Below are 27,911 nucleotides of genomic sequence, written 5' to 3'. Positions count from 1 at the left end.
GAGACAGAGCAGACAGGTAAATCACAAGGCCAAACAAAGATGACACCAGAGGTCATCACAGCTAATTGGTAACGAAAACACAACGGTTCTTATTATCAGGGGATTTTACACTACTTAAAAAATACTTATGAATATAATATTCCATTCCTGCTAGAAGTCACTAAGTTCTACACACTGCAGCTTTAAATAGTGTATATTATTAAATAAAATTCATCAAGTCACCACAAAATAATTCAAACACAAAATAACATCATATTCAGGAAGTGAGAAAAACATGGAGGTCGATGATTATCAATTAGGCTTTTATTGTGAAGGTTGTAACCGGAAGCTTGAATTATCTATTAAGGTTGGCTTTTCATTGGTCCAGCCCTGCAGGAGGACAGGCGACAGCCGGGCGACCTACAGACAACATTTGGAGATTATTAAACTTCGTCTGGACCACCCAGCGACTGTTTGGACCTTTTTAATTTGCACCATGACACCTTTAACTGCGCACGAGCGTTACGATACACGCGCTGTGACAGCCGGGGAGCGGAAGTGAGAGAAGGGGGAAGTTGTTAGGGAGCATAGAAGAAAAATAGACCCCTTCAAAAAAGTTGATTTTCCTTCTGTCAAGTTACCAGTCACATCTCGCTCTTTTTTTCTGGGACCCCTGGAGGTCGGGGGGCATGGACACCCACGTTAAAGAGGGACAGCTCTATGTGCAGCATCAGAAGTTTGGAAAGGTGAGTCTAAGAGAAAACTCTTGTTTGTTGGGTTGTTGCGTTGACAGAAATGTGATGTTGTGAGCCCTTAATACTCGCCGTTGGATGCTACCACGTGAAAATGACAGTTTTAAGCTAATAACTCAGTAATATACAGTATGACGGGATACAATGTTACACCAAGAAACCAGTACAGCATGGAGTTGATAAAGTCACTACAAACACTCTATGAGTCTTTATAAAAATGTAATGTTGATGTTATTTGTTTCATAAAAGTACGAACGCAATGTAAAATCTTTCTAGGAACGTTATTTAAATGATTAAGTTGCACCATATGAGTGAAATAAACCGTTAATGGCAGTTTACTAAAGAAAGAGGCGCTTCACGTCCTCATGACTCTGATATGTACAATATTATGAATATTTTTATGTAAGGAGATGACTGTCCCATTTAGACTTTAAAATGTCTTTTCACAATTAAATGGCCTTATTACAGTTGTAAACTGTAAAAAAGGAGCATTTTTTAAAAAATGTCAGGACAAACAGATTGCACATATTGCGTCGAAGACAAACTTTCTTGTAGATGCAGTGTAGGGAGTAAGCTACTGGAGAGTTTCACTGCGCTGGGCTTGTTTTGATGTGGTGGTTTAGGGTAAACCTGCTGTGTTTCTGTTTGTGTGTGTGTGTGTGTGTGTGTGTGAGCTGGTGACCCATTACTTGATCAAAGCAAACAGCAAACAAGAGCTGCATGAGAGAAAGACTACCACGGTTGCAGTACCAGAACTGCAGAGCTGGAAAGTTGACAGAGAGTTGACACAGTGGAGAAACCCTTTTTTTTTCTTCTTAAGAAAGGTGGTAGACATATTTCCACTTCATCTTAGCAGAGCACACAGCGGTTTAAAGCAACATGCCACTGTTGCGTTCTCACTCACCATGTGTAAAGAGGATGTAACATCATGCACATGTTGCCAGTTACATATCTGTGTTTCTTTTACAAAACTGCAAGACTGGAGATCCTGTTAACCCAGTGATATCACCTGTGTGTGTTAGTCTTTGGCCTCCATGCAACCTTGCCTTTAGTCTCAGAGCGCCGCTTGATAAGAGCTCATCTACTCTTTCAGATTTGTAAGAGGGTCTTTGTGTGTCTGTGTGTCTCTCTCTGGTCATATGACATGGACCAACAAAACATTCTGGCCCTGTTTCCTGCCCAGAAATCACCAGTCCACAATAGATATTCATACTCCCAAAACACACTTTCAATGCCTTTTATAAACTGTATACAATATAAGAAACGAACAAGAAAAATGCCTGCATTTTCAGAAAAAACGTTATCTAAAGCAAAAGCACGCCGAAGTGCATAAAAAAGCAGCAGAGCAGAAAAGAATAGAACAGGAAGCTGAATGGTGGCTGATCTGAAAGTGTTGAAACTGGTATGATGTTTGTTGGGAGAGTTATGCAATCTTAGAGCTGTCAGTGGGCACACACACACACACACACACACACACATATAGGTTTGTTCCCACGTGCATAATCGGAAAATGTGACTCAAGAGCGAACTGGCAACGTCCGACCATGGTTTCTGTTTTTGGCTGCTGTTTTATGATGTGTGAAGTAATGGCCACTATAGAGTTTATACAATCTACATCTACCTTTCATATAAGCTTTTACATCGTTTTTACGTACTTAGTATCTTCTGCTCGTATACTATCTGCAACTTTTAAACTAGGGCTGGGCGATACGGACAAAATAAAATATTGATATTGAGACAATATCGTAGGGTTGACTATTGTTGCTTTCACAAAATATTTACACAGTGAGCTTTTTGATAAGTAATGATCAGTAATGTGGATATAATGAATAAGTGAGTAAAAGCAAAAAATAGAGTTCAGAAAACGACATCTGTGATGCAGCCTTTAAAACACTTACGCCATATCGCAATATCATAATATCTAAGACAATATCTAGTCTCATATCCCAATATAGATATAATATCGATATATTGCTCAGTCCTACTTTAAACTAAGTTATTACACTGTCTCTATTAGTGCTGAAATGATTCATCAATGATTTAATAGATGCCAGCCTCCTTAACTGTTGTTCAGACAAAATAAACATTTGTACCAGCACAAGATCTAAATAATTATGAAAAAAAAAAGATTATATATTTTTTTTATAAAATTTGTTTAGTTAAGTTTATTAGTATTTTTTTGACGTTCTCAAGCCAGGTTTGAACCGGACATGTTTTGATTACGTAGCACATGTCGTTTCATTTCAACTTTTTGATGTTTCACTTTTGATTCACCGACTATTTCCTTAATTAACAAATTAATTCTTTTCTCTATAAAATGTAAGCAAAGGTGACATCTTCAAACAGTTAAAAACCCAAAGATATTCACTTTACTATCATAGAGGAGTAAGAAGACCAGAGAATATTCACACGTGAGGAGCTGGAACCAGATCATATTTGCCATCGGCTAATCAGTTAATTGTTTTAGCTCTATCAAAAATAAAAACAGCTGATAGCTGCAGCCTCAAGTATTATTCTGTATTTGCACTCTGTAGTTGGTCATTGCACTTAAATTACACTTTGGATTGGACATAATATATTAATTAGAGCTGCAACAATTAGTTGATTATTTGACTGACAGAAAAGTATTTAACTATTTTGATAATCAAATAATTTTTTGAGCAATTTTTCATGCAAAAAATGGCAAATGTTTGCTGGTTCAAAGCTCTCAAATGTGAGAATTTGTTGCTATTCTTGGTCTTTACTTTACTGTAAATTTAATATTTTAAATATTTAATATTATATTCACTATTCTTTCATTCAGACTTGTGCTTAATAAAACACTGGAGAAATTCATCTGTTTTTCACTTTTAACTGCAATGTGCTATATTTAAGATAATGTCAAATCTTAGATGTAGCTCTATCAGCCCCAGAGGAATGACATTTGATACATACAGTATATTTGTATTTTGGCGGACTGACAGTAAAGCTCTCTTGAGTCTTGAATCATATCCAGGACACATTTCAAAACTTCCTGCAGAACACTGAGAAGAAAAAAAAATAAATCTGCTGTTTGACGCATGCTGCACATTACAAAGGTATTCATAACATCAAAGCATGACACATACCTCTGTCTCAGCCAATCAGATTCACATCTGCACAATGGTAAAGCATGACGAATATCCGCAGTGAGCTGGATGTTGAGCTGTCTGAATTTACATACGCAGTCAGTGTGGTTATATATAGTGCTTGATGGACGAGTCCTCAACCTGCTGTTGTTATCACAGTTTTTACATATGTTGAACCGTCATTAGATTTCAATAATAAGAATTTTAATAGTGTGCATGGTTTAGCGAGTAGATAGCTGTCTGTACATGCATCTGCTCACCTGTCACACATTTGCATTCAAGATGCTCGGACCTGCAGTTTGTAGATTTCAGCTGCTCTCTGCAGCCACAACAAGCTTTTATTTTCATGTTGAAGTTGGCAGCTGTTGTAACGTCCCGACTAACAGTGAAGCGTTGCAGATGTGAGCACGGTAGATGATCCTTCATCATGCCTGAAGACAGCTTCAACCAGCAGCTAGCCGTCACTTGAACAGACAGGGTGTGTCAGGATAAAGTGATATTACACATCCTGAGGCTACATTTATATGAATCACGTCTACAGAAATAACTGCAGACTGGATTAATGGGTTTATGACCTGTCAGATGTTCTCTTTTCATTTGTTTTCTCATTCTTTCATCACAAGTTGAGGCAAGATCTCAGACACTTAATCATTTTTCTCAGAAAACAAACGCCAGATCATCTTTGGTATGAAGAATAATTACGAGGAAGCACTAGAAAAGTGTGTAATACTCTGCAGTAGCTGTGTTTTTAGGAAGAATGGTATGATCTGAGGATTTGATGACACAAAGTGGAAAAGAATGATTAAACGTGTGGTGAAAAATCATCAGTGTGATGTTATTTTTCAGAAGTTAGTCATATGGATTGTAATAGTTTCCAATATCAATATAATATTTATAATATTTTCAACTAATAAAGGATCATTTCCCGTCACATCAACATTCATTCAGTCATTTACTACGTAGTATTTTCATCTCAGCCAAATTTGAGTGACTTTCCCCCCCAACGCAATTCATGATGAATTACTGTAACTTGGCATATTATTTTCTCCATGAGTCTTTAACTGGATGATATATGAGTGTCGGTCAGGACACAGTTGTTAACTCGCTTAGCTGCTTCTTTACTGTGATACAGCTTCCACTGACACAGCTGCTGATGTGACGTTAAAGGAGCAAAAGAGAAAGAAAAGAGAGTGGAAACTGGACTTTAGGGCTATTTGTGGATCCTTGAACCAAAACAGAACAGAACAATCCCATCATGAGCATGTCTTTAGAGACCAGGCTGATTTTAAACAGATAAAGACCGACTTTATATCACAACTAACAAACCTTTTTATATCGGAGTCCACCTCTCACTGTAGTCGGTGTGCAGACGCTGCGACGTTTCAACAGGGTCGGGTGTCATTTAGTTTTGATCGATCTCAGTTCCCATTTTGCTTATGAATTCAAGTTCTTATTCTGTTGGGAAAAGAAACCAAACTGCAGGAAGCAAAAAACACCAAAACAAACATACTTTGTAAATGTTGGTCAAAGGCTAAAGTAAAGAAAAACATGCATGATCTCTATCTTATCAGGCACACGTTGAATGTTTGCTGTTTTACAGGTTTTTACTTGTGTTGGACACACAAACAGCTCATTCTGTAGCATTGTGACTATTGACATGAGGACATCAGAGAGGCTGCGCTCTTATTCGATTGTACAGTAAACGCTTTGTTATAGTAGCCTACAGTCTAGTGCTGCAACGATTAGTTGATTCATGTATTGGCAGAAAATTAATCAACAATTATTTTGATAATTGAAGAATTGTTTTTTTCTGCTGGTTCAAAGCTTTCAAATGTGAGAATTTATTATTCTTGGTCTTACATCAATGTAAATGTAATATTTTGGGGTTTTTGGCTGTTGTTTGGTCTAAAATAAGGACAAATAAGATATCACCTTTGATTCAGGGATGTTCTGACGGGTCTTTTTCACCATTTTCTAATGTTTTATTGACCAAATGGTTAATTGATGAATTGATTGACCAGATCAGTTGATGATAAGAATAATCGTTAGTTGCAGCCCTACTATAGTCTAATGAATTTTAGTTAGTTTAGTGATTTGGGTGAACCAGTCCTTTAAACTAAAAACCTATAGCTTCAGCCTGCAGGTGACATTGGACACCTGCTGTGTGAACTGAGCTGAATTACAGTTACACGGCTCTGAGGTTCAGGTTGTCATGTTATCACTGCTCGCTGCGTTGGACGTGGATCCTCTCTCTCCTCACCAGTCTTTGCATTGGCCGCATGCTTTTTGCACCTGACTCATCTGAGCATGCTTGCAGGCATCACTATCTCCCTTGAAATCTTTCACAGTTCCACAAATAGCCATTTGTGTGAGGACGCACGACATGGGCTCAGTGTTTTTTTTTTTATGAAAATGTTAAGCAGTCAAAAAAAACAAAACCCCAAAGCTCATCATTGTACTCAGGAGTACAGTATTTTCTCAGGACTTTTTTCTACAGCTCTTAAAATAAATATTCTCCAGAGCTGTATTTTGTTGACACAACGGAGGGTTGAGATTAGGGCAACCGAGTTGTGGTCTCTTACACACACACATGCACACGCACACACATGTATGACACATACTAACACACAGTCATGCAGCTTTCCTGTTTTCCTTCTCCCTTCCTTTAACAAACATTAACAAGAGCAGACACAGTTGTACTCTGTTAAACATACAGTGCACACACACACACACACACACACACACACACACACACACACACACACACACTCTCTGTTCCTGCTTGTGTCATTGAGGTCTGTCTGTGGCCAGCGGGAACACGGTCGAGTGGTTTAGTTAAATAGCTTCATGACAGATTGAGAGGATCCTGTGTTTTTAAGCAATGAAAGCTTGGAGTTAAAGAGGAAAATTCTCAGTTTCTAGAAAGCGATCTTCCCGATTAATAATGACATAATGACTATAATGATAGACGACTCCACACAAGTCTTTTATGCAGAAATGACCGCTGTCCCGCTGCTTAACGACACGTTTGACAGCTTGCAGAATATCAAAACTGATCTGAAGTGACTAAAATCCCCACAGCAGCCTGAAGTCACACTGAATCATAAATGTCCTTTCAATATGCTGTCATGTGTTGCTATTTGTAGGACATGATTGAGAAACAAATCCACTGTGAAGTATAGTTATTGCAGCCAAATGTGTTTGTGGGCATATGCGTGAAACCCAAAGTGAATTCTACAACAATTTAATAATATTCAATGCAGTATATCTAAAAATGATACATCAGTAAATGCATTGAAAATGAAACTGATGTATATTCATAAACAAATGAATTAAACGACTGACAGGTGGAAAACTGCTTTGAAGACAGAGTTGAGATTTTCTTTGTGGTATTCAAAAGGATTTTAAAAGAAAAACAAAACTGCTGCTGAATGCCTCGGCACAGTTCTGAACAGCTAGAAGTGCAAATGCAAGTTCTGATATAATAATGTTCTGAAAAACTTGTTGATGTAGAAAAACCATGAAGTCAGTGACAAAGAGAGTATAGTGAGAAGGAAAATCTGAAAGCGTCAATAATTGATGTAAAACAGTGTTGATCTTTGTGCCTTTTTCGAAGCATAACAATAAAATGTGACAGATAACATGACAGTGACAGTGAAGGCCGCGTGACGTTTCGGCAGTGAAAGGCACAAACACACACACGAGCGTTTGACGTGTCGTTAACGTGGTCCCTTGAACCAGCAGGACATCAGTGAGGAAGTCTCTCTCTTTCTCTTTCATGAACCCTTTTGCATAATTTCCACTCAGTGTATTAGTAGCTGATAACGGTCTGTTGCCTTATATGGAGCAGCTGTTTCACATGCACATACACACACGTGTGTGTGTGTGTGGACCACGCTGCAGCAGAGGTTACTGTTTCACACCCCATGTATTGACTAACAGAATCTGTTTGTGCACAGTTACAGATGGTCCAAAATGCACCGAGGGAATAATAAAAACAACGGAAACAAATGCAGGCACATATACATGTATACACACACACATATACACATACTGAGACACACCTGGAGTCAAAAGAAGGAAGCGAAGAGAATCCTGGGTAATGACAATCCCACACACTTCCTGTCCTTTCTGGCAGTTAATTTTAACAGGTTGTGTCGACTTTTGAAACCTTGCGTGTGTGTATGTGTTATATAGAAAAAGATGAAGATAGCTTTCATGCATGAATGTACCTCCGTTTTTGTTCTATCAATAGTTTCAAATTGTGTCACTTATATTGCAGCTGAGCCACATGTGGTTCGTGCTTTTTAATAAATAGCATTGAGAGCTAAATATACCGTATGGCTGTGCAGCATATAGACCCTGTGGCTACAGGTGTATCAGTTCCATCATGCAAATACTGCAATTACACTTTTAGACTGACTCTTAACATGTCACTTATTTTCATACTGTAAATGATAGCGACATAAGCTGACGAGGTGTAAAAGCTCATCTGGTACCAGAACCAATGATTAGTGAGTCAGCAGGATGATAGAATTGGCCAATACAGACTCACAGATATGTCAGTATTGATGTATATCTTAGCAGATAGACAAAAAGAAATTGTGCTACATAAATGTTTAGCCATAGCCGTAGGTTGTATTTAATACTGAACTTGATTTACGTACTGTAGCAATTCAAATGCTTTACAGTAGAAACAAAAAAACAGGGAGAAATGTTAAAATTCAATGTTAAAATAATGAAGGATGATGGAGAAAAGTATCAATAAAACACCAGAAAGCTGTTTTTACATTCATCTGCTGAAAGAAGATGAAACAAATTTGAACATGTGCACGTATGAGCACAGTTTGTGAAATATTTTGTAATCCAGTCCCAGTCCAATAAGCAACTTAAAGAAGTGTGATATGAACTTTTATAACTTCCAGCACACATACAATGAGAGTGGACTTAAGAATTTTTAATGAGTTAAATCAACTTTTTGGTGGAAAAACCGTATGAGACAATTTATTATTCAAAGCAGAGTAATTTTACATGTCTTAACGCATGACTAAAGGGCACCTCTAACTTTCAAATATTGATATTGGTGCGGCCTCAAAAATCACATCTGTCAGCCTCTGGTTGCTGTTTTTTTTTTTTACAATGGCCACAACTGACGTAACACACTGGAAACCTGTAGGTTTTAGTGTGTCTCATTCTTCTTCATTAGCTGGTTTTTCCCCCTTTGCTTGCAGAATTTTCATATCACTGACCTTCTTGTCACAAGCTGAGCTCTGACCATCAGGCAGCGTCCGCCGCGCTCGGTGAACGTAGGGGGAAACATAGACACACACTGTGGAGAAATGTAGCTGCCATGAGGCACAGTGTGGGGTGGACTAGCAAAACACACACACACACATATCCAGAGAGGGCACAAGGGACGACAGGGACTTCCCAAACAAGTGTGTGTTTGAGTGATTTCAGCCGTGCACATAATCTCGCATGCAGTGTGTCATCGTGTCCATTGTTAGCGCTGAACATCTGGAGTCTTACACACACTAACTGTGTGTCTTATTGTTCGGCATTGTGTCATGTCCATGTTTGTGTCTGAGGTGGAAGAGATCATTGTTAACCGCTGCTTCCTCTCTACTGTCCTCAGGGACAAACGATGCACCTGCTACCTAATTTAAACCATGTCACACTTTGACTCGTTCAAGACCGCAATGTTAACATGTAAACTGAAGCTGGTGCACTTTTTAAGTGTCACCTTCTTTTTTCTTAATTTCATTTCACTGACAAAATCTTAAGGAACGTGTGTGTGGCCACTCCAACACAGTAGATGAGTATTTAAAAGAAAAATCCAACCTAAAACACTGTGTTTTTCTTTGTAACTTAAACAGATGTTGGCGGATGCGGATTGAGTTAAGGGTGGAGTGACTTCCTACATCCAAAATAAGTTTTGGAATGCGTTCAACATCATAAACTAGTTATGTAGTGTGAAGTTTATCTTATTTTGTGTTTATCCTGGTTTTGAGCACACAGTATGTCCTTGTTTTGTTGTGATAAAGGTTATCACACCAAACTTTCACTTCTTTGATCAAACTATAAAAACTGGGACAGTACCGGTTTTGATTTTTGGGGGAAATGGTTCTTTTCTCTAAGAGCAGCAGTGACTAATGCTGTAACTGTGGTCCGCTGCTGCTGCTGATTGAATGCAGAGAAAACAGTAGTGTGTGCAACTGATCTGAGTCAGACTGTATTAGGTCTATCACCACAAGCCTCCTACATAACGTTTCTGTCAGTAGAGTAGACGTAAAAGAAAGACCCGGAAATGTCATTTTGACTCAGATCTCTAGACTTCAAGCGTTAAAATTCTCGTCTTCATCAGATTGTGATTATTTGTGGCCAACTCTGCATTTTGCATTTTCCCCCAATGCTTTCTGAACAAACTGCATCCAAATGATTTATCCTCCCTAAACAGCTGTGTACAGGACAGATGTGTGTTGCGAAAAAAAAAAGAAGAATCACATTTTCTGTTTCTGTTTTCCAACCTCCTCTTTTTTTTCCTGTCGTCCATTTCCAGTCTTGCCTCTCATTTTGTCTACTTTCAGTTTCAGCAGCCGTTTCTGACAGTAAATGGCACCAAATGGAACAAAAATGTTTGTTTCTTGTTTTAACACCACAAAACACAAATACATAAAAAAAAATAGACTACTGTTTCACAGTTTCATTTGTCATTTGGTGATGCAGCTTAGGGGGAAATTGGGGGCGTTTGTAACACTAACATAATACGATCTCATAGAAACCTTTAAAAATCTTGTTTTTGATCATGAACTGAAGAAACTCAAAAGATAAAAAAATCATATTAAAGCAGCATTAATTGATTTTTTTTTTAGTGGCAGTGGGAACAAGCTGTAATTGATATGACGAACATTTTAGCAAATCAAACAGATATGAAGCAACATTAACATTCATTTAGACTCATGTTTAAAGCAACCTGACAAATGACAAATCTGATATTCACTCTCCCTTTAGCTTTGTTTTGGTCTCCACCAACTCTGTAGGAATCTGGCTCATTAGCTGCTAAATGCTCCACTATGTTCATCAGCTAACCACTAACTTTGTCTGCTCTTTGGTGCTTAGAAGGTAGTGTACAGTGGGCTTTCAGAGTTTTTTCACTGAATCAAAACAGAAAAGTTGTGGGTCGTAAAAAACCAAAACAATGTCTTGAAAGCACTAAAACGCTCTGTGGGGCTGAGGGGAGCTGCAGAGTTCGGTGGTATTTCTCTGTGGGTTCATAACTACGAGCGACGTCTCTCACATTTCTCATTTGTTCCATTATTAATATCAACACACTGTTTATTGCAGCTTTAACCTTCCTCCTCTATAACTGTCCCTTCTTTTCCACCCACCAGAAATGGAAGAAGAACTGGTTCGTCCTCTACCCCGCCAGCCAGAACGGCATCGCCCGTCTCGAGTTCTTCGACTCGCCATCGGGCGGAGGGGGCGTGGCAGGTGGAGGTTCGGGTAGCGGGTCAAACGAGAAAACCAGGAAGCTGGACAAGAAGATCATCCGCCTGTCGGAATGCATTTCCATCCTGCCGTCGCTGACGGAGAGCTGTCCCAAAGAAAACATGGCAGCGTTCTGTGTGGAAACCAACGACAAGACCCATGTGTTCGCTGCGGAGAAGAACGCTGCCAAGGACTGGATGGATACCATGTGTGACATTGCATTTCAGGTATCTTTACACTTTTTCACCTCCTCTGCTCCTAAATGTGTATGTGTGTCAGAAAACAGTGTGACCAGCGGCTACAGGGTTTTTCTTCAGGAAATAGCGTTTGCAGTGAGTAAGTAAAGACAAGGGTGGATGTGTGAGTTCTGAAGGTGCAAGCTTCCTCTTTGTGTGTGTTTTGAATTTGTGTGCCTTTTATTCCATCTACAAAATGATTCTTTGCTCTCACTGTGTGTGTATATGAATGTGAATAAAACATACAAATATTTTTAAATGGGGGAAAAAGAAGAGCCTGAAGACCTGCTGCTTTAAATTTAGTTTTCATCTGGGATCGTAGCTTCGTTTTCTAGTTTGTTTGTGTCTGCCAAAATTTTCCCACATACCCCAGGAGTGTCTAAACAGGCCGCAGTTTCTATTGTGTGCACTCACACACACACACACACACACACACACACAAAAGCATGAACATCACACAGTTTTTCAGAGAGGAAGCCGGAGGGAGTTTCCATGGGGAAGACTCCATCCGCTGTACTCTTTTTCTCTTTTCTTTCTTTCTGTCTACAAAGCAACAACACATAATCCAAACTCCTGCATGTGGGTGTAGATTAATAACATAATTAAATAATAATTAAAAAATCCTGTTGGCTGACTTTCAGTGTGTCTTTCTGTCTCTCTGTGTGTTGCACAGGGAGGAGGCGGCAGCAGCAGCAGTTGTGCTGCAGACTCTAATGGAGGACCCCATGACCTGCAGATGTCTGAGAACCTCATCTACTACTCCCGAGAGGAAGGTCAGGACACAGATAAAAAAAAATGGAGCACAAAAGATCCTTCATAATTAGTAGAATTTAAGCTAATCAAAGCAAAAACAAAATTTTCTTCTATTTCTCCCTGCAGTGAACGAGTTCTGGGTGAGCATTCAGCGTACTGAAGCGTCAGAGCGCTGCGGCCTGTCCGGCAACTACTGGCTAAAAGCCGAAAGCGACGTCTTGATCTGTAAGGAGCCAAAGACCAAGAGGAACATTCTGGTCTGGCCCTACAAGCTGCTGAGGAGATACGGGAGAGACCGGGTGGGTGCATAAAGCACGGACAAGCCCTGTGCTTATAAGTAAAGAACATTTCTCTTCAGGGATCAAAAAAGGTCGATCTCTGACACACCTGACATTTGTAGGCAGACAGACGATGTGTGGTTTGTTAAATATAAGCACAACTCAGCTCAGAAGTGCGAATAATAATTTTAGCAGCAGTGTTCGTCCATGTGGTTGGAACGTCAGCGTCACAGAGAATATTCTGCTATTGAGTCTGTGATTATTTTTTGCCACTTTGATGCTTCAAAGCTCAAGACAAGCATCTAAAAATGACAGATGACCTTTTTTTGTCTGAACATGTTTATTTATGCATGTGGCAGGTCATCACTAAAGTGTGACTTTATTGATTCCTATGTGGAAATAATAGGTCATTTGTGAAAGAAGTCAGGGGGAGGAAGTATAAGATTTTTAAAAAAGTGGAAAGTGAAAGAAATGAAGCATTAAAAAATATATTCTGAGAAAACTTGAAAAGCACAGTTCAGTGGAAAAAGGAAGCAAGAATAGTTTTGAGTGCTGACTGGAGCAGGAACTTCTTTGACTAGTTTCCATTACTCTCTGCAGATTCCTGTGTATTTGTATGTATATTTGTATTTATGTGTATTAATATGATCAGACACACTTTGCTCACACTCTTAACTTTCCTTCATTTCTTCCTCCTTGCTCCATTTCTCCCTTTCTTCTCTTCTCTCTGTCTCCATCTCCAGGTGATGTTTTCGTTCGAGGCGGGCCGGCGCTGCGACTCGGGCCCCGGTAACTTCACCTTCGAGACCAAGCAAGGCAACGAGATCTTCATGCTGGTGGACCAGGCCATCCATTCGCAAAAGGCGCAGGCTGAGGAACGCCACCTCAGCTGTCCCATCAACTTTGACCCAGACTGCCCGGCGTCACTGCAGCACTTACGCAACGCTGGTGGCTTGACAGCGGGAAGCGGAGACAGCAGCAGCTGCAGCAGTCGGGAGGCGGATGGCGACTCAGGCGGCAGCAAACCGGGCTCTGCAGATGGCGTGCTCGGGAAGAGAGAGGGCGGAGATGGAGCAGGAGGAAGGGGGCAAGGGGGTGGTGCAGCAGCATCGGGAATCAAAGGGAGGAGTTTACCAGAACCGCCAGCCATGTTGGGGGTTTTGGGAGGAGGAAGCACCCCTCCGCGGTCTCCCAGAGGGCAGGCAGCAGCAAAAGGTTTTTCTTCCCCTGATGAACATGCAGGTCTCTATTCTGAGCCTGCAGATTCAGTCCGCCTGCCTCTGCACAGCTCTGATAGCCTCTACTCTGATCCGGTGGACAGCATCAAGGGCCAGAACCAATCTAGCAACCCATCCACTCCCCCAGTGCCCACCCCACGCCTCCGACCGGTGGGCGACGAGACCTCGGGAGGCGGCGCCCAAGGGGATCCTTACCACGGAGGCAGCAACCACAGGAAACCACCGGACCTGTATTCACACCTGTACGACCAGATCAGCCTGGAGCTGAGCCAGAAAACGAGCGCGCTGAGTCTAAACGGGGCTGGAAATGCGGGAGGAAGAGGGGGAGCGAGAGGGGTGAACAGTAACAGGCGACCCCCGGGAGGTCAAGCAGAAGGGGCGTCGTCACCTCCCTCTCTAGCTCTGGAGCACATATACGATGAGCCGGAGGGTTGTGCCAAAGCAGGTGCGAGCACGTGCACTGCTGGAAGGATGACTTTTTACGACGAGGCCCGTTTGGAGCCTCACAGCCAGAGGAGGCCGGAAGAGGTGGCAGAATCCCAGAGACATTCTCCTCCGCAGCAGGGCCCGAGCCGTAGCGCGCCTCCAGCGCCAAGGTGGCCCAAACCAGTCACCGCCCCAAAGCCAGGCAGGAGCCCTTTTGCACGGAAGGAGCCTGTACCGTTGCCCCCTGGGAAACCTGGCAGTAATGTGAACAACAACAACAACAACATTTGGGGTGGAGGAGGAGGAAGCACGGGGAGGGAGCTGTACAGCAAAGTGTCCAAACAGAAACCTACATCTTCTAATTCGTGGTACAGCCAGGCGCCGCTGAGATCACCTGATATCATCTATGACAACTTAGGAGACATTTGACATCCTCCTTTGTCTTTGTGGACTGCAGAGCTGCTGCTCCTCCCCTCTTTGAGAAGAGGAGAGACGCTAACGCAGAAAAGATGTCGCAGAAAAACGAACTTTCGGTTGATGCAGTTTTTGTAAGGACCAAGCATATTTCTCATTTCAGATTCCTTCCATCTGTGGACTGGAATAATTATTTGAGATTCATTCGGAGTGGATTAGCTCATGAGAGAACTGCCTGCGTTTTCTGAGACATGGAGTGCAACTATTGAAGGGTAGGCATGGGCCACCCTCTGCGGGTGTGTGCGTGTGTGTGTGTGTGTGTGTTTGAGGAAAAAGAGAGTGAAAGTGTTTGCATGGTCAAACCCATAATTGGTGTACCAAGCCACATTGTGGTTGGAGCCAGCCACTTCACTTGAATACATACACACACACACACAGAAAGTGTACGCATTTGCCAAAAGCAGCTCAGCCTACAGGCTTCACTTTTAACAAGCTGAGAGAGCGGCTTGGCTCTTCTTTTATAAAATGTCATGCTTATGAAGCGACTGGGAAACATGTTTTTTGTACTGCTGCGTTTCTGTTTCACTGCAATATGAGACGATATGACAGATTTTGTTTGACAGGTTGAGGCTCGGACTATGTTCTGGATTTTCACTGCAGAACCAAAAGAGTGGAGCCTTTTCCGTTCTGTTTTGTGTTTTCTGGACTGATTAATCATGCTAAATGCCACCAAAACAGTGAGAATTGCAATATTTTCAGCCCAGGACACTAACATGTGAGGTGGTTTCATCCTGGGCTCCTCAAAATGGAGAAACATCATTGCTACTGTTTTGGAGGAAGTATGAAAAGTGGGACTTTACCAGATGTGAAGGGGTCATAGGGTGGTCATGCGGCCATTCCTGCACAGAGTGTCACAGTTTTATAAGATAATATTATTTGAATCCTGTATGGTTGTGTGTACAGACAAACTAAATATGGAACTAATTAATCCCTTTCAATGTGTCAGTATGTGTGTGTGTTAGAAACAGCTGTGCTGTCTGTAAATATAACTAATAATAAAAATGACTCAAGAAACCTAAAATATTTCTCCATAGTGGGTCTGTAAACAAGAGAACTACTCTAATTGCTACATCACCACTTCCCCTCGGTGTGTTTGTCCTGCCAGGAGCCAATCACGCTCAGTTATTCATGTTAAAAAGACTTTTTGTTCTGGACCAAACGGGACAGTTAAACGGTCTGACCTCATCCTCCACTTCCCTCCCGCTGCCACGCTCTGTTTTTGTTGTTTCGGTCCGTTTCCAACCACTTAATCACACCGTTAAAGTTGAGCCTCAAAAAACGAAACAACGACTTTCTTTCTTGCTCTCTTTCTTCTTCTCGTCTTTCTCCCTTTCCTCTCTCCCTCTCCGCATCGATTCTGTTGTTCGGTTGCTGTGGCGACGGTTAATGGGGGCTGGTTTGTGTCCGACACGCTGTGCATTTTAACTGCAGAGATACCGTGAGAGGAGGGCAGGAGTACAAGATGGAAAAAAGGAAGATAGAAGAAGAAAAAACAGCTAATTGACATGTTGAAGAATGCTGCAGAGGGAGGGGAACATGTGGGTGTTTATCCGGAGCAGAGGATGACGAAAGAGTGAGAAGAAAGGGACTTAAAGAAGGAGAAAAAGATGCTGACATGATGAATGCTGGCTGGATGAAACCTGTCTGTGTCTGGTTGGCAGGTACAGACTGTTCCCTCCACTGCTGCAGCTCTTTATCCCCTTCATCCCTCTTCATCCGTCTCTTTTTTTTCCCTTTCTTTCTTTATTTCCCCACCTGCCACTGCACTACGTTCTGGACGGGGAAGTCCTCCAAAAGTAACAGGATTACATTTTTGAGAGTACATTTCCTAATTCTGCCTCTCCCCTCCTCTGTTCTTTCAGACAGAGTGAGGGAAGAAAAACAGGACGACAAACCTCTGTCTTTCTCATTAAACTCTCGGTGAACTCATTGGAAAAGAGGCACACACACACTCAGCATCGGTACATGGTACAGTTTTCATGCCTTCAACATTTGCTTGTTTATATGGGTCAATACTTTCTCATTGGAATATCCAAAACAAGCCGTTTACACATTCACAGGCAGTGTGTGTGGGTGGAAGACTTTGCCCACAGTGAACTGCAAATGGCTGCTTTTTTAATGACTGCTATTGTGTTTAATTTTATATGACTTCAGTGTGAGTTCTGTGAACTTTAACCATAAAATGTGTCATTTTATATCTAGAGACTGTTGTTTCACTTTGATGTGGAACACAGCTACTTATATTTACCACACTTACCACAGGGCGATATTATTGTTTTTTAAATGTAAATTACATTCACCATACGGAGTTGAAAACCATATTAGTGTGTTAACTGTGCATTGGTCAGATTGAGCAGGTGGCTGTAGTGCTTTTTTATATCATATGTTTTGTCACCCGTCAGATAATAAATCATGGACATAAATACTAATGCTTTCTTTTTTATAGCGGCTCAGTGACATTTTAACCTCATTTTTGCTCACCATCGTAGCAAAAAAAAAAAGTAGCAACACATTACTCCCAGTCCCCCTATTTTGCTTGTATAAGCAGTGTATAAAGACATTTTTAAGTGTTTATTAATTTACGGTTTTTGTTAACAATTATAACTCAAGAAGACTTAATAAACACCTCTATATGCTTACAGCTACATTATAGTGCACTAAAGTAATTTATCAACTGTTTATTCACAGCTTACAAATGCTAAATAGGGGGACTTAAAGTTAAGTGTTGACCAGTTTCCATTGGGACTAGACTGGTCTGTTGGGCCACATTAGACAAATATTAAAGAGTTTCTCCAGAGATTTAATATTTCCCCTTTGAAAAAATTGGAAAATTTGAGTCAAGCGTCAGATTTTAAAAAAAATGAAAAAAATCGAAGAAACAGGTGCAGAGATATCCTGACTTCTGTTCCCTATTATGGGTCATGCTTCAGAGATGCTGGATCCTACGTTTCCCATAATGCAACCAGTGGCATCTTTTTGTTAGACCCTCTCTGCCTGTTTATAAGTATTTCAAACTCCACACTACCAGTTTGTAAGTTTTTTGTTATAAATTTGTCATTTCCAAGTGCAAAAGCCAAGGGCTCTCATGGGCCGAGTAGTAGTGCTGTTCATGCCTAATAAATTGACCTTTATTCGTAAAATTTGGGGAGTGCCCCCTTAAAGGCAAAAATACTGCGTATAATAGTGTAGGTGTGGTGGGTTGACAGATCATAATGCTGATACTGACAGGATTTCTCTGGCCCTCAGTGTAGATTTTTTTGTGTCTCATCATGATTTAAATGTAGTTTCAGAACATTTTCCATCTTAAACACCAGTAAAACCAGTTATTGGCATAAAATACTGGGTAATTAGAACTTATGAAGAACATATTTGGTTATAGTCTTGACAACTCTTACTGGTTCTGTTTCAAAATGTTCCTCTGTGCTTTCTGTCACCTCCTCTCCTTCCTTCTTCACATCTCTCTCCATATCTGCTTTGACCTTTCATGCATCTGCAGAACAGCTCAACTGCCTGCCTGATCACTGATGAATGTGTGTGTGTGTGTGTGTGTGTGTGTGTGTGTGACAGCTACAGGCAGGGCTATGTGTGAGAAAATGTGCCAACAGACCTGTTGCTGTCAAGTTGGTTCGGTGTATGGTTCATCAGGGTGGGACTTAAGTCTGTGAAAATGTGAGAATACACTCCACTTCTGCTACCATATCACCTAGTGCACATTCCTGTGTGATGATGCGTGTGTGTGTGCGCGCTCAAGGTTGGACGCCTCATATCGAAAGCATATCAGAGACCTCACTTCATAGTTTCAGATCAACTTCTGCAAGATCTCTCAGTTTTATAGAGAAATGTCAAGTCAGTAAGAAGGCACAAACACATGACACCAAAGTCTCTAGATTACAATAGTCTGATAAATGTTGAAAAAGGAGACAAAGAGACTCCTTTAGTTCGGTACAGATGAACACACTCGCTTTAGCATGACTAACACTCACATGTCCTTACATATTTTTTCTAATCAAAAATGTATTTCAGGGTTTGAGCTCAAGGTAAGACGTGTTTATGTAGTCGCGTGTTTGTGTTTGTGTGTTGTTTCTAGCCACATGATGCTATATTTGTCCAGACAGTTTTATCTGCCGGTTTGAGGTCTTTGCACGTCACGTCTCTGTGTCACACACACATGCGTGTAATGTTCAACTAATATCCTGTCAGTGGCGCGCTTCCTGTCCTCTTTCTCTACATGTTGTGTAATTGTCCTCTCCCCCTCAAGGCCCCTTACTTGGCCTACCTGTCTTTTTTTTTTTTAAAAGGTCATGTCAGACTTATGGAAAGAGAACAGGTTCAGTTCATCAACAAGAAGCACTGAAACTAGCCTTTACAACAACAGGTGTTATATAGGAGGCTGGGCTGTCTTTACTGGAAAAACTATCCCATAGTTTTAAGACTTAAATTTTTAAATTGTTAAAGCTGTACTAACTGATTTTTTGGCCACATGGGGGCAGCGCAACAAGCTGTATACACATTGACTTATTGTTCCCTTTTTAAGTTCATATGGTGAATGTGTTAACAAACAGTTTCTTATTGATAAGCATTCATTTTGAATCACTGAATCCAATATTTACTCTCCTTTCAGTTCTGTTTTGGTCGCCACCAACTCTTTAGCTGCTAAATGTTCCACTGTGTTCATCAGCTAGTTGCTAATTTTGTTTGTCTGCTGTTTATCAGAGATCTTTGACTGGAAACGATGCCGATGAGAGCGATGAGACTGCACCAAGTAAAAGTTGCAGGCCGAAAAACCAAAACAATGAGCTGAAAGATGCTAAAGCTCTGTTGAGCTAAGGGAAACTGCAGAGTGGGTGGGTGATGTCTGGGGTTGGGTGTTATCTAACAAACTGATCAAGCTAAGACATCTAAAAACTCCCCAGTGATGTAGGTAACATACTGAAATCTGTAAAAAGTCTCTTAATGCAATAATGTTCCCATTAATGTAATATAAATCATCTCTAAGGACTGTTAAAGTGTTAAAAGAATAGGAAATATCAAAAATTCATGATATTTGTAACATTTAGTATCATTTTAGGATAATGTGGACATTATGTTCTTCATCTTGCGTAACATTCACACCTGTCAGCTGCAGTATTTCCTCATTTTGTTTTTAAGATAACTGAAATATCACCATTTTCTTTTCTGCACATTTGACCTCAGACAAACATGAAAGTGTCCGGTTTCCTCTATCTTTCACAAAGTAGACCACCAAGATCTATTTTTAGCTGTGCGTAGGCAATCCATTCAGTCATTTGTCTCTGAAAGAGAGTTTCATTCACTCACTCAGCTCTCAGTGCTATCTAAAGGAAATGACAGTTTCTCATGTAAATAAAAGAGATGCGTATGCAAAACCCGGCAGAATATGTGTCTAAAAGGGAATTGTAAAGTGATGTTTTAAAGTGTTTCAGTGATCTTATGATCCTGCTACAGCAAACCATAATTATGCAAAAAGTACACGTTTCCATACATTGTAGAGCTCACTCTAATGACCAGATTTGGTGACTAGAGCTGGTTTTTAGTGTGATTCATGTTTGTGATTTTATCTTGTAGACATGCAGATAAGCAAATCAAATTCCAAGACTTTTGAGACCTGCGTAGGAGCACAAACCTTTCAGATTTCTGTCAGTGGGATTACAGTTCAGGCCCTGTAGCCTCCTGACTTCACCTCCTCACTTCCTCCTCACTAAAGATGCACTTCCTCTTTCTGTTCTCACTCAGCGCTGTCAGTGTGAGAGTCGATTATTCTCTGCTTGCAACCTATAAATGAATTGTGTCTCTTGTGTGTGTTTCTGCTTTGTTTGTATGTTAGAGTGCTGTGTCGACACTGTGGCCAGAACACACAGACAATTACAGGAAAGACACAGTGTATTAGAGTTTCTGAGACAGATAGAGAGCCTGAAAGAGGTTTTTTTCTGTTCTGCAGATTGCAGCAAAGAAGGAAATGGAACATTGAGAATAAAGCAGGAAGTCACAGCACTAATATTATCCTGAGTCAGATATAGTGGCTGATGAGGCATAGAAGAAATATTATCATACTTTTAGCCAAACCAGACAAAAGTTCTTTTTTTGTTGTCAAAATTAAAAAAAAAGCATATTTATTTTAAAAGTTGCAAATGATAGACGTTTCAATAAAAGAGGAAGCCAAGAAATCGATGTACAAAAACTTGGACTCATGCCATCGTCCGTGAACTGACATGTCTGCAAAATGAGACAAAATGGTGCGATAAAAGTTCACTTCTCTACCCGAAGGAAATGATGAATCAAAACGTTAAAAGTCAGAGACAAACTGTCTCCTAAACTGTCTCCTAAACATGAGTGTGCAATCCAGACTCACCACTCATACTCATCCTTCTGTTGTCTTTTGATATAAAAAAATGGGATTAAAAACAGTTTTTTCAATGTTCTAAGAATAACTGAAAGATCCTTAAATGTCATTTATGACTCCTTCTCCTTTTGGATTGGCCCACCTAAATTAAAACAAATACTACATTTGTGATAATTAGAGCAACACAATCGATTTGGACACAAAGTTTTCAGATTTATTACACTGTCAGACTTTAAGACTCCTTTGAGGATAGCAAGAAATCATATTTTTAAGGTTTCACTTGAGACCAGATAAGATGAGAGGCTATTCCAGCCCTGGTGCCAGAAAAAAAACTAATTGGGTCAGCATTTTTCTTTTTGGGTCTAAAACTGCTAATTATTGACTCATCAAAAGTGATATTTTCACTTTATTTCATCGACACTGTTGGCCAAAGCATTCAACATAATTGGATAAAGGCAACTGAAATATTCAACATAACTGAATGAATTGAAATGTGGGACAGCTGCACATGTTTGACCTTTATTTGATGTGATTATCTTAGTGTCTCGCGGCTGAATTAGTGGGTGTTAAAAGGTTAAATGTGGTTAAGATAGCTGTCATACAAATCATCCAACCAAAATGTAACTTAAGGACAATTTATTAACCCAAAGTTCATGAGCAGAACTACAAATCTGACAGAAGGTCAATAAATATATATATATAAATATGTAAAACTCACAATATCCTGAATCGGCTGAAATATCACCAACTAACTTACATAAATCTTTTTCAATTTCCTTTGTAGCTCAGACAATAAATTAGATTAAAAACAGTCAACGCACACAACACGAAAGTTGAACAGGAACATGACTGAGTCAGCACTATGATAACAAGCTGTAGAAACAAAAATGATGAACTAATAACTTTCTTAAAAAAAGAACATCTGCTATCTGTCAAAAACTGAAAACAAAATCTGAAACACCTCCAGACCAACGAGACGATTTCTGTCAAATCCAACTCTGAATGAGTTTGCACAAATAATCACGCTTTTGTTAACTGGTGGCCGCATCCCATGAATTTCTTACAGTTGTGACATTTACTGAGGAGAGTGGCTGATAGCGTTCAGTGTCGCACAGGGGAACTTTGGCTTCAGCCCTTTGACCTTTTTGGGGGACAGAGAAGCTGCTGTTGTTCTATTTGAACAAATTTATGAAATTCGCACACATTGACTCAACTTCTCTGAGCCACTGAGCAATAAGAGGAAAGTACTGAGCCAGAGAGAGAAAAGGGAAAGGACGGAGAGAGAGGGAGAAGTGGGTAAAATGTCAGTGGGAAGTTTTGGAGGTCCGCTTGACTTCTCCTCAGAGACAAAAGGATCGTTGTGGTTGTAATTCCTGAATGCGGAAGTCCTGTGACATCACAGCGTCATGAAGTCATTTGCCACTGGTAGTCCCTAATGTTATAAGGTTCAACAAGGGGGTGGAATGGCGGGAGACTGATTAAGCCTATGTAACAGTGTGTGCATGTGTGAGGAAGGCAAAATTAATAACAGTGACGATGGATGTGTGTAACTGACAGATATGTGCGTATGAGCAATAAGTCAATGACTAAATGTGAGTGAATGTAATTTGAGAAAAGCCTGACATTGTGCAGAAATCAAGCCGTGATGTAAATGCATGAACTCTAATTGACCCTTGTCTCAATCACACACTCACACACACAGACAATGGAAATTTTCTCCTTTCTTACAAACTGTGAAAAAGTTGCCGTATTTCACAATTTTTTAAGAACATTCTCAGGTTTTTTATCAGTTTCCTCTCATCTCTGTTCTCCTTCCATCCACCGCCCCCCCCTTCACGCTGCCTTTCAACCCCCAGAGAGAGTCCTTGCTGTGGGGGTGAAGGAGAGCAGAGAGGCCCCTCTGTCTGATGCTTTATTCTCTGTCTCGTTAAAACAGTGAAGCTGTGTTCAGACCAGGGCTTAAGGGCAAAATGGAAAAGGAATGTGCATATGTGTGTTTGTCTATTAGTCAGTATATACTATTCGTATACATTTGTATTTTTACATCTTGTTTTTTTCTGCTTTTTTGATTTTTTCAGTTAAACTTTGCGTGCGGTGACATGCACACAATGCTTTTTATCCGACAGCCTCCTCTCCTTTTCTCACGCACAAACACCCACCTTTTTTTTTTTTTTTTGGTAATTTCTAATGAACTTTCCGTTCCTTCCCTCCTTTTCTGACTTTTTAAGGCCTCCAGTGTCCCGCTGTTTCCATTCTTTTCATCTTTTCATTGTTTATGGTGTGCCATTCTTTGAAGTTCTGCTGTCTCAGCAAGATGCAGATGGCGGTGAGTCGAAACTTCCCTTTCTCACACACATGCACACACAGGGGCTTGTTAAATTCAAATGTAACTTACAGTTACACTGTGTGGTGGGACTGCTAAAACAGAGATGAACAGTAGTATCAAAAGAGGCTGTAACTACCCAGAGTCTACCACAGAAGTGTGTGTCATGCACGTTTACACGCAAAGGAGTGTGTGTCTTTTCCACCTTTACAAAGTCTTTAAAGGTTTTATGAGCTGTCTGATTACTCACAAACTTGACAATGGAGACCAATTAGCTATATGTGTGTGTGTGTGTGTGTGTGTGTGTTGACTAAGCTGTGCTGTCTTACTGTATAGTAACTGGAAAGGCTTTTTGAAATGATAGGTCAGGATATGGAAGGCCTCATTCAGCACGCTGTGTGACTGTAAAGTGTGCGTGCGTGAGTGTGTAAAATGACTAGTTAGGTACGTACTGCACCACCTCTCCCTCTTCATCACTTCCCCATCACCGCATTGCTCTCTTTACGCACTTTCTTCCACTCACCCTCCATCCTTTCTTACAGTATTACCATGGAGTCACCATCATCGTCTTCCTCCTGCTGCGTAGGGGCTGTGGCCCGGCGGCTTCCACTGCTGCTGCTCATGAGGGTCAAAGCTGGACGAGAAGCCTTAGCCGGAGGAGGTCCCATGGAGGAAGAGCAGGAGGAGGAGGAGGAGGAGGAGGAGGTGGAAGGCAGAGGAGCCACAGTGGCTCTGACCTTGCTGTTCATTCCCAGTTGGCGACTCTGGTTTTGCTGCTGAATGAAAAACACATTTAAAAATCCGGGGTATATACATGTTTTATAATCAATTATTAAATGCTAAAGTTAAAACAATTTAAGAAACTACATAAAAACTCTCAACAATGCAGTAAAAAAGAGAAGTCTGAGCTGTGAAATTTTATTTCTCAGTAAGACAAGCAAAAATGATAAAAGAGAGGAAGAGGAGGAGGCTCTGAAGGAGGAGGAAAAAAAGAGATCAAGAATTATAGAAGAAAAAAGAGGAAGAGGACATGAACAGGGCAAATACAGCAAGATTATTTTAAGAGTTTAGGGTTAAACAGAGCGAGCCAAAGAACAGGATGAAACAAAAGCAGAGCAGATGAACATTTTCTTTGTGTTTTTGAACTATTTGCATGTCAGCAGCCTTATCAACCCTGATGAGTCACACTGCCAACAGCTACACACTTTCAGGTCACTGTAGGCCTCAACTGATGTAACAAAAGAACATGGAAGAATGAAATGTTGAGATCCTTTCAAAGTCTAATAAAAATGATTATTAGCATGAAATTCAGGTCTATTGTGAGTTTAGTGAGACTTCCAGTAGTTGGGATTGTTACAAGAATTCTGATTATATGTCTTTCTTATACTGAGAATGTTGGTCATTTCACATGTAACAAATGCAAATTCATCAAAACTACAAAAATGAAGAAGCGTTAGGCTGTTCATGTTGTTTAGAACAGTTGAAAATGTGGTAAAATATATCGATCAACCTCATCTTCAGTTCTATGACACCTTCTCACTTGTCACTTGACACAAATAATTTGCAGGATCACTTCCCGACATCTGAGAAATTCAACAGCTTATAATAAAGAGACAGATAGAAGTATGTACTTAGTGGTAAGTGCTGCCACCTAGTGAGTAAAGAAGTGAGGAGGAAGTTGCATTAGTAGTACGTACTATCAACCATAATGAGGTTTACAGAATATGACCCTATCAAATTATCTTTTATGCAGCTTATCATGATAACTCACGTGATCATCATTGAGCTTTGACCTTTACACTGTCATAAAGCTGATTTGTTTACCTGCCGAGGCTGTCTGCTGGCTGTGCTCTTAGGGCCCTCTAGTGGTTGAGACTGGTCTCTGTGGGCAGCTGGCTGGACCCTAAACACCAACATCATCATCATCAAACGTCTCCTAAACTACCTTCTTCACTCATATCTAGTCTTATATGAGCATAATGACATCAATGTCTGTTACCACTATCAACCGACCTGTAGGGGTATCGCGGCTGTGAGAGCAGGCCTCGGCTCCTGAGGTGCTGGTAGAGGTTACTGCTCAAGGAGAGGGGGTTGAACACAAACTCCTCGTCCAGCTGAGATAGACAACCCTGACCGAGACAGACAGAAAACTTATAATTCATCAACTAAACCGGCATCATTTGAATGTCTAAACTGCTGTTTGTGGGTATTGCTTGATGTAATTTCCATTATAAACAAAACAGATACTGAAAAATGTTTAAATACAACAGAAAAGTGAGTGGCTGAGAATAAGAGGTGCTTTTTTCTGCTTCTGGCCATGACAGTTATGTGACATATGCAATAATAAATAGTAAACAATAATACAAACTTGTGCTGCTGAGAGAACATTTAGTGTTGTAGTGTTGTCTATTAAAATATACAGGTTTATTGATTAACCTCTCACGCCTGGAAGTACATATTTGTGTGTTCTTGTATTTGAATTTGTCAGGAGAATGGAGGAGAGTCTCCTAACTGATAATGTTTTCTACTCAGGAGTGATAAGGAATCCTTTTAAAGTTGAGTTACTGCTTTTGAGTTGTGTCTACTTGTCCTGCCTAATTTAATAAGGCAGAACAGAGGTCACCTAACCTGAATAATCTGCATGGTTTCAGGTGAAGGGTCCTGAGTTGAGACAGGCAGTGAGCAGGGCAGCAACAATTCTCTGGAGACCACCGGCTTCAGGAGGAGGGAGAGAGACGGGGAAGGCTGGAGGACATAGTGAGAATACACACCTACGTTGCATGCAAAGACACACACACACACACACACACACACACACACACACACACGACATATGAATACAAGCATTATTGCATTTTATTTATTTATATATTTTATTTGATAAAAAAAACAACTACGGTTATATGGTACAGTGTGTTTCTTTCTCTTTCACACACACATACTCCACAAACACACACACACACACACACACACACATATGGACCTGAGCCTCCAGCTGTAGACCTCTGGGCAGGCTCCACCTGCAGCAGCAGGAACAAGTCACGACTCTGAAAGAGGGAAAAGCAAATCTCACATCAAACAGTGTCATACATTTGCAACATACAGTGAGATGTTGAGTGTTACAAAATAAACTAAAGAACCAATCAGAGGGTCAAACAAAGTACAAGAGGATGAAGAGACTGATGGAAATAATAATTTTGTGTCAAGTTCCTTGATTATTATTTTAAATTTACTCAGTGATTATAATGAAAAGTTCAGTAGCATAAATGTTTCACTACTTTATTCTACTCTTATGAAAAATATGACATTGTCTTAGTAACTATTTTGTTTAATTAGGAACCTTGTTTGTATTATGCAGACACAGACATGGATGAGCAGACTGCAAAAGAAGTGCATTACTATCTTTGCTGATGTGATTTCCTATCATCCAGTCAAAGATTTGCATTAACGTACAGAGACACCTGCAAGATGTTAATATATGGAGATGTAACATCAACAGATAAACTAGAAAATGTGACAGTGATCTATAACACAGTGATATTAATTATACAGAGGCGTCTGCAGTAGTTGTGTTGTCAGCTATATATAGTTGTTATTTTTGACAATTTCTGTTCTCTAACATCTTTTAAAAAAACTTACAGGCAATTGTCCAAAGATGTTAAAAAAACAAAAAGTAAGTTAAAAGACACCCTAAGTGTGTGGCAGAGAGCGTGAAACAAGTTGTGGTTGGTCTCCATTTCGTCCCAGTCCAGCTGCCAGCAGGTGGTGGGGCGGATCACCAGCGGCAGGCCGTACAACACACTCTCACACAGTCCGTCTGCTCGCAGTGCCCTACAACACACACACAAACATACACACACACAAAATTGGTTACAGACTCGCACGATGTTTTGTAGCCTGCACTAACTGTGACAGCTGAAACTGTCCTGTGAGAAAGATGATGTCAATCATCAAATATTTTTCAGTAGAACACCGTCAGTATGCAAACACAACAAATCATCGGGAGCGCAGAGACGGAGAATGACGTTATCCCTGCGGAGGTGAATTTGTTAACATAGCGACCGTCCCCCGGCTTCGTTTAAATGTCACAGCTGTAAATCATGAGTCATCAGTATGTAAAGCACATACATACACACACACACACGACGCACAAGAACGTTCTCACTGACTGGTATGCAAAACACACACACACGTACAACATCGCACTGCAGCTCCTGAAAATGTAAAACTCATGCAAATCGGGGAAGAGGAGGAAGTAGTTCATCTAGGTTACACGTGAATGTCTGCTTTCTATCATCAGTGGAGTAAGTGTGTGTACATACAACGCATTTAGTGTATATGTGAGTCTGTGTCTGTATGAATTTTAGAAGAAATGAGATCAGTGTTGAACGATCAGAGCTGTTTATACCAGTGTGACAATATCAATATGCTTCCAGCAAATTATCTTTCTTGAATCTATTTAAAACACTGTCATTTTGTGTAAAGATAAACAAAAATGC

At 40.5% G+C, this 27,911-nt stretch overlaps 2 protein-coding genes across 12 annotated transcripts in view; one reads left to right on the top strand and one right to left on the bottom strand.

Moving 5' to 3' along the window:
- Positions 1-27,911, bottom strand: part of LOC121889333 (meiosis 1 associated protein) — a 66,599-nt gene that overhangs the window by 329 nt on the left and 38,359 nt on the right. For 7 of the 11 annotated variants that reach the window (XM_042401209.1, XM_042401205.1, XM_042401207.1 and 4 more), the window contains 6 exons: positions 27,102-27,243; positions 26,396-26,459; positions 26,041-26,183; positions 25,426-25,541; positions 25,237-25,315; positions 21,711-24,188 (listed from right to left, as the gene is read on the bottom strand). In XM_042401209.1, coding sequence (XP_042257143.1) covers positions 23,949-24,188; positions 25,237-25,315; positions 25,426-25,541; positions 26,041-26,183; positions 26,396-26,459; positions 27,102-27,243 — 784 coding nt within the window. In that variant the 3' untranslated portion in view covers positions 21,711-23,948. Of the gene's footprint in view, positions 1-3,838; positions 3,983-4,098; positions 5,294-16,346; positions 24,189-25,236; positions 25,316-25,425; positions 25,542-26,040; positions 26,184-26,395; positions 26,460-27,051; positions 27,244-27,911 lie in introns of those variants that run through there. The other 4 variants (XR_006093502.1, XM_042401201.1, XM_042401203.1 and 1 more) reach the window with 4 other exon arrangements.
- On the top strand, positions 4-23,665 carry dok1b (docking protein 1b). The gene is made up of 5 exons (XM_042401200.1): positions 4-725; positions 11,230-11,553; positions 12,236-12,335; positions 12,442-12,614; positions 13,337-23,665. Exons 1-5 carry the CDS (start codon positions 669-671, stop codon positions 14,684-14,686), a joined length of 2,004 nt encoding a protein of 667 aa, XP_042257134.1. The 5' UTR covers positions 4-668; the 3' UTR covers positions 14,687-23,665.

This window comes from Thunnus maccoyii, chromosome 22 (genome assembly GCF_910596095.1).
Source record: "Thunnus maccoyii chromosome 22, fThuMac1.1, whole genome shotgun sequence".
Lineage (NCBI taxonomy): Eukaryota > Metazoa > Chordata > Actinopteri > Scombriformes > Scombridae > Thunnus > Thunnus maccoyii.
The sequence above is the reverse complement of the archived record's forward strand: the minus strand, read 5'-3'. Positions and strand labels throughout refer to the sequence as shown.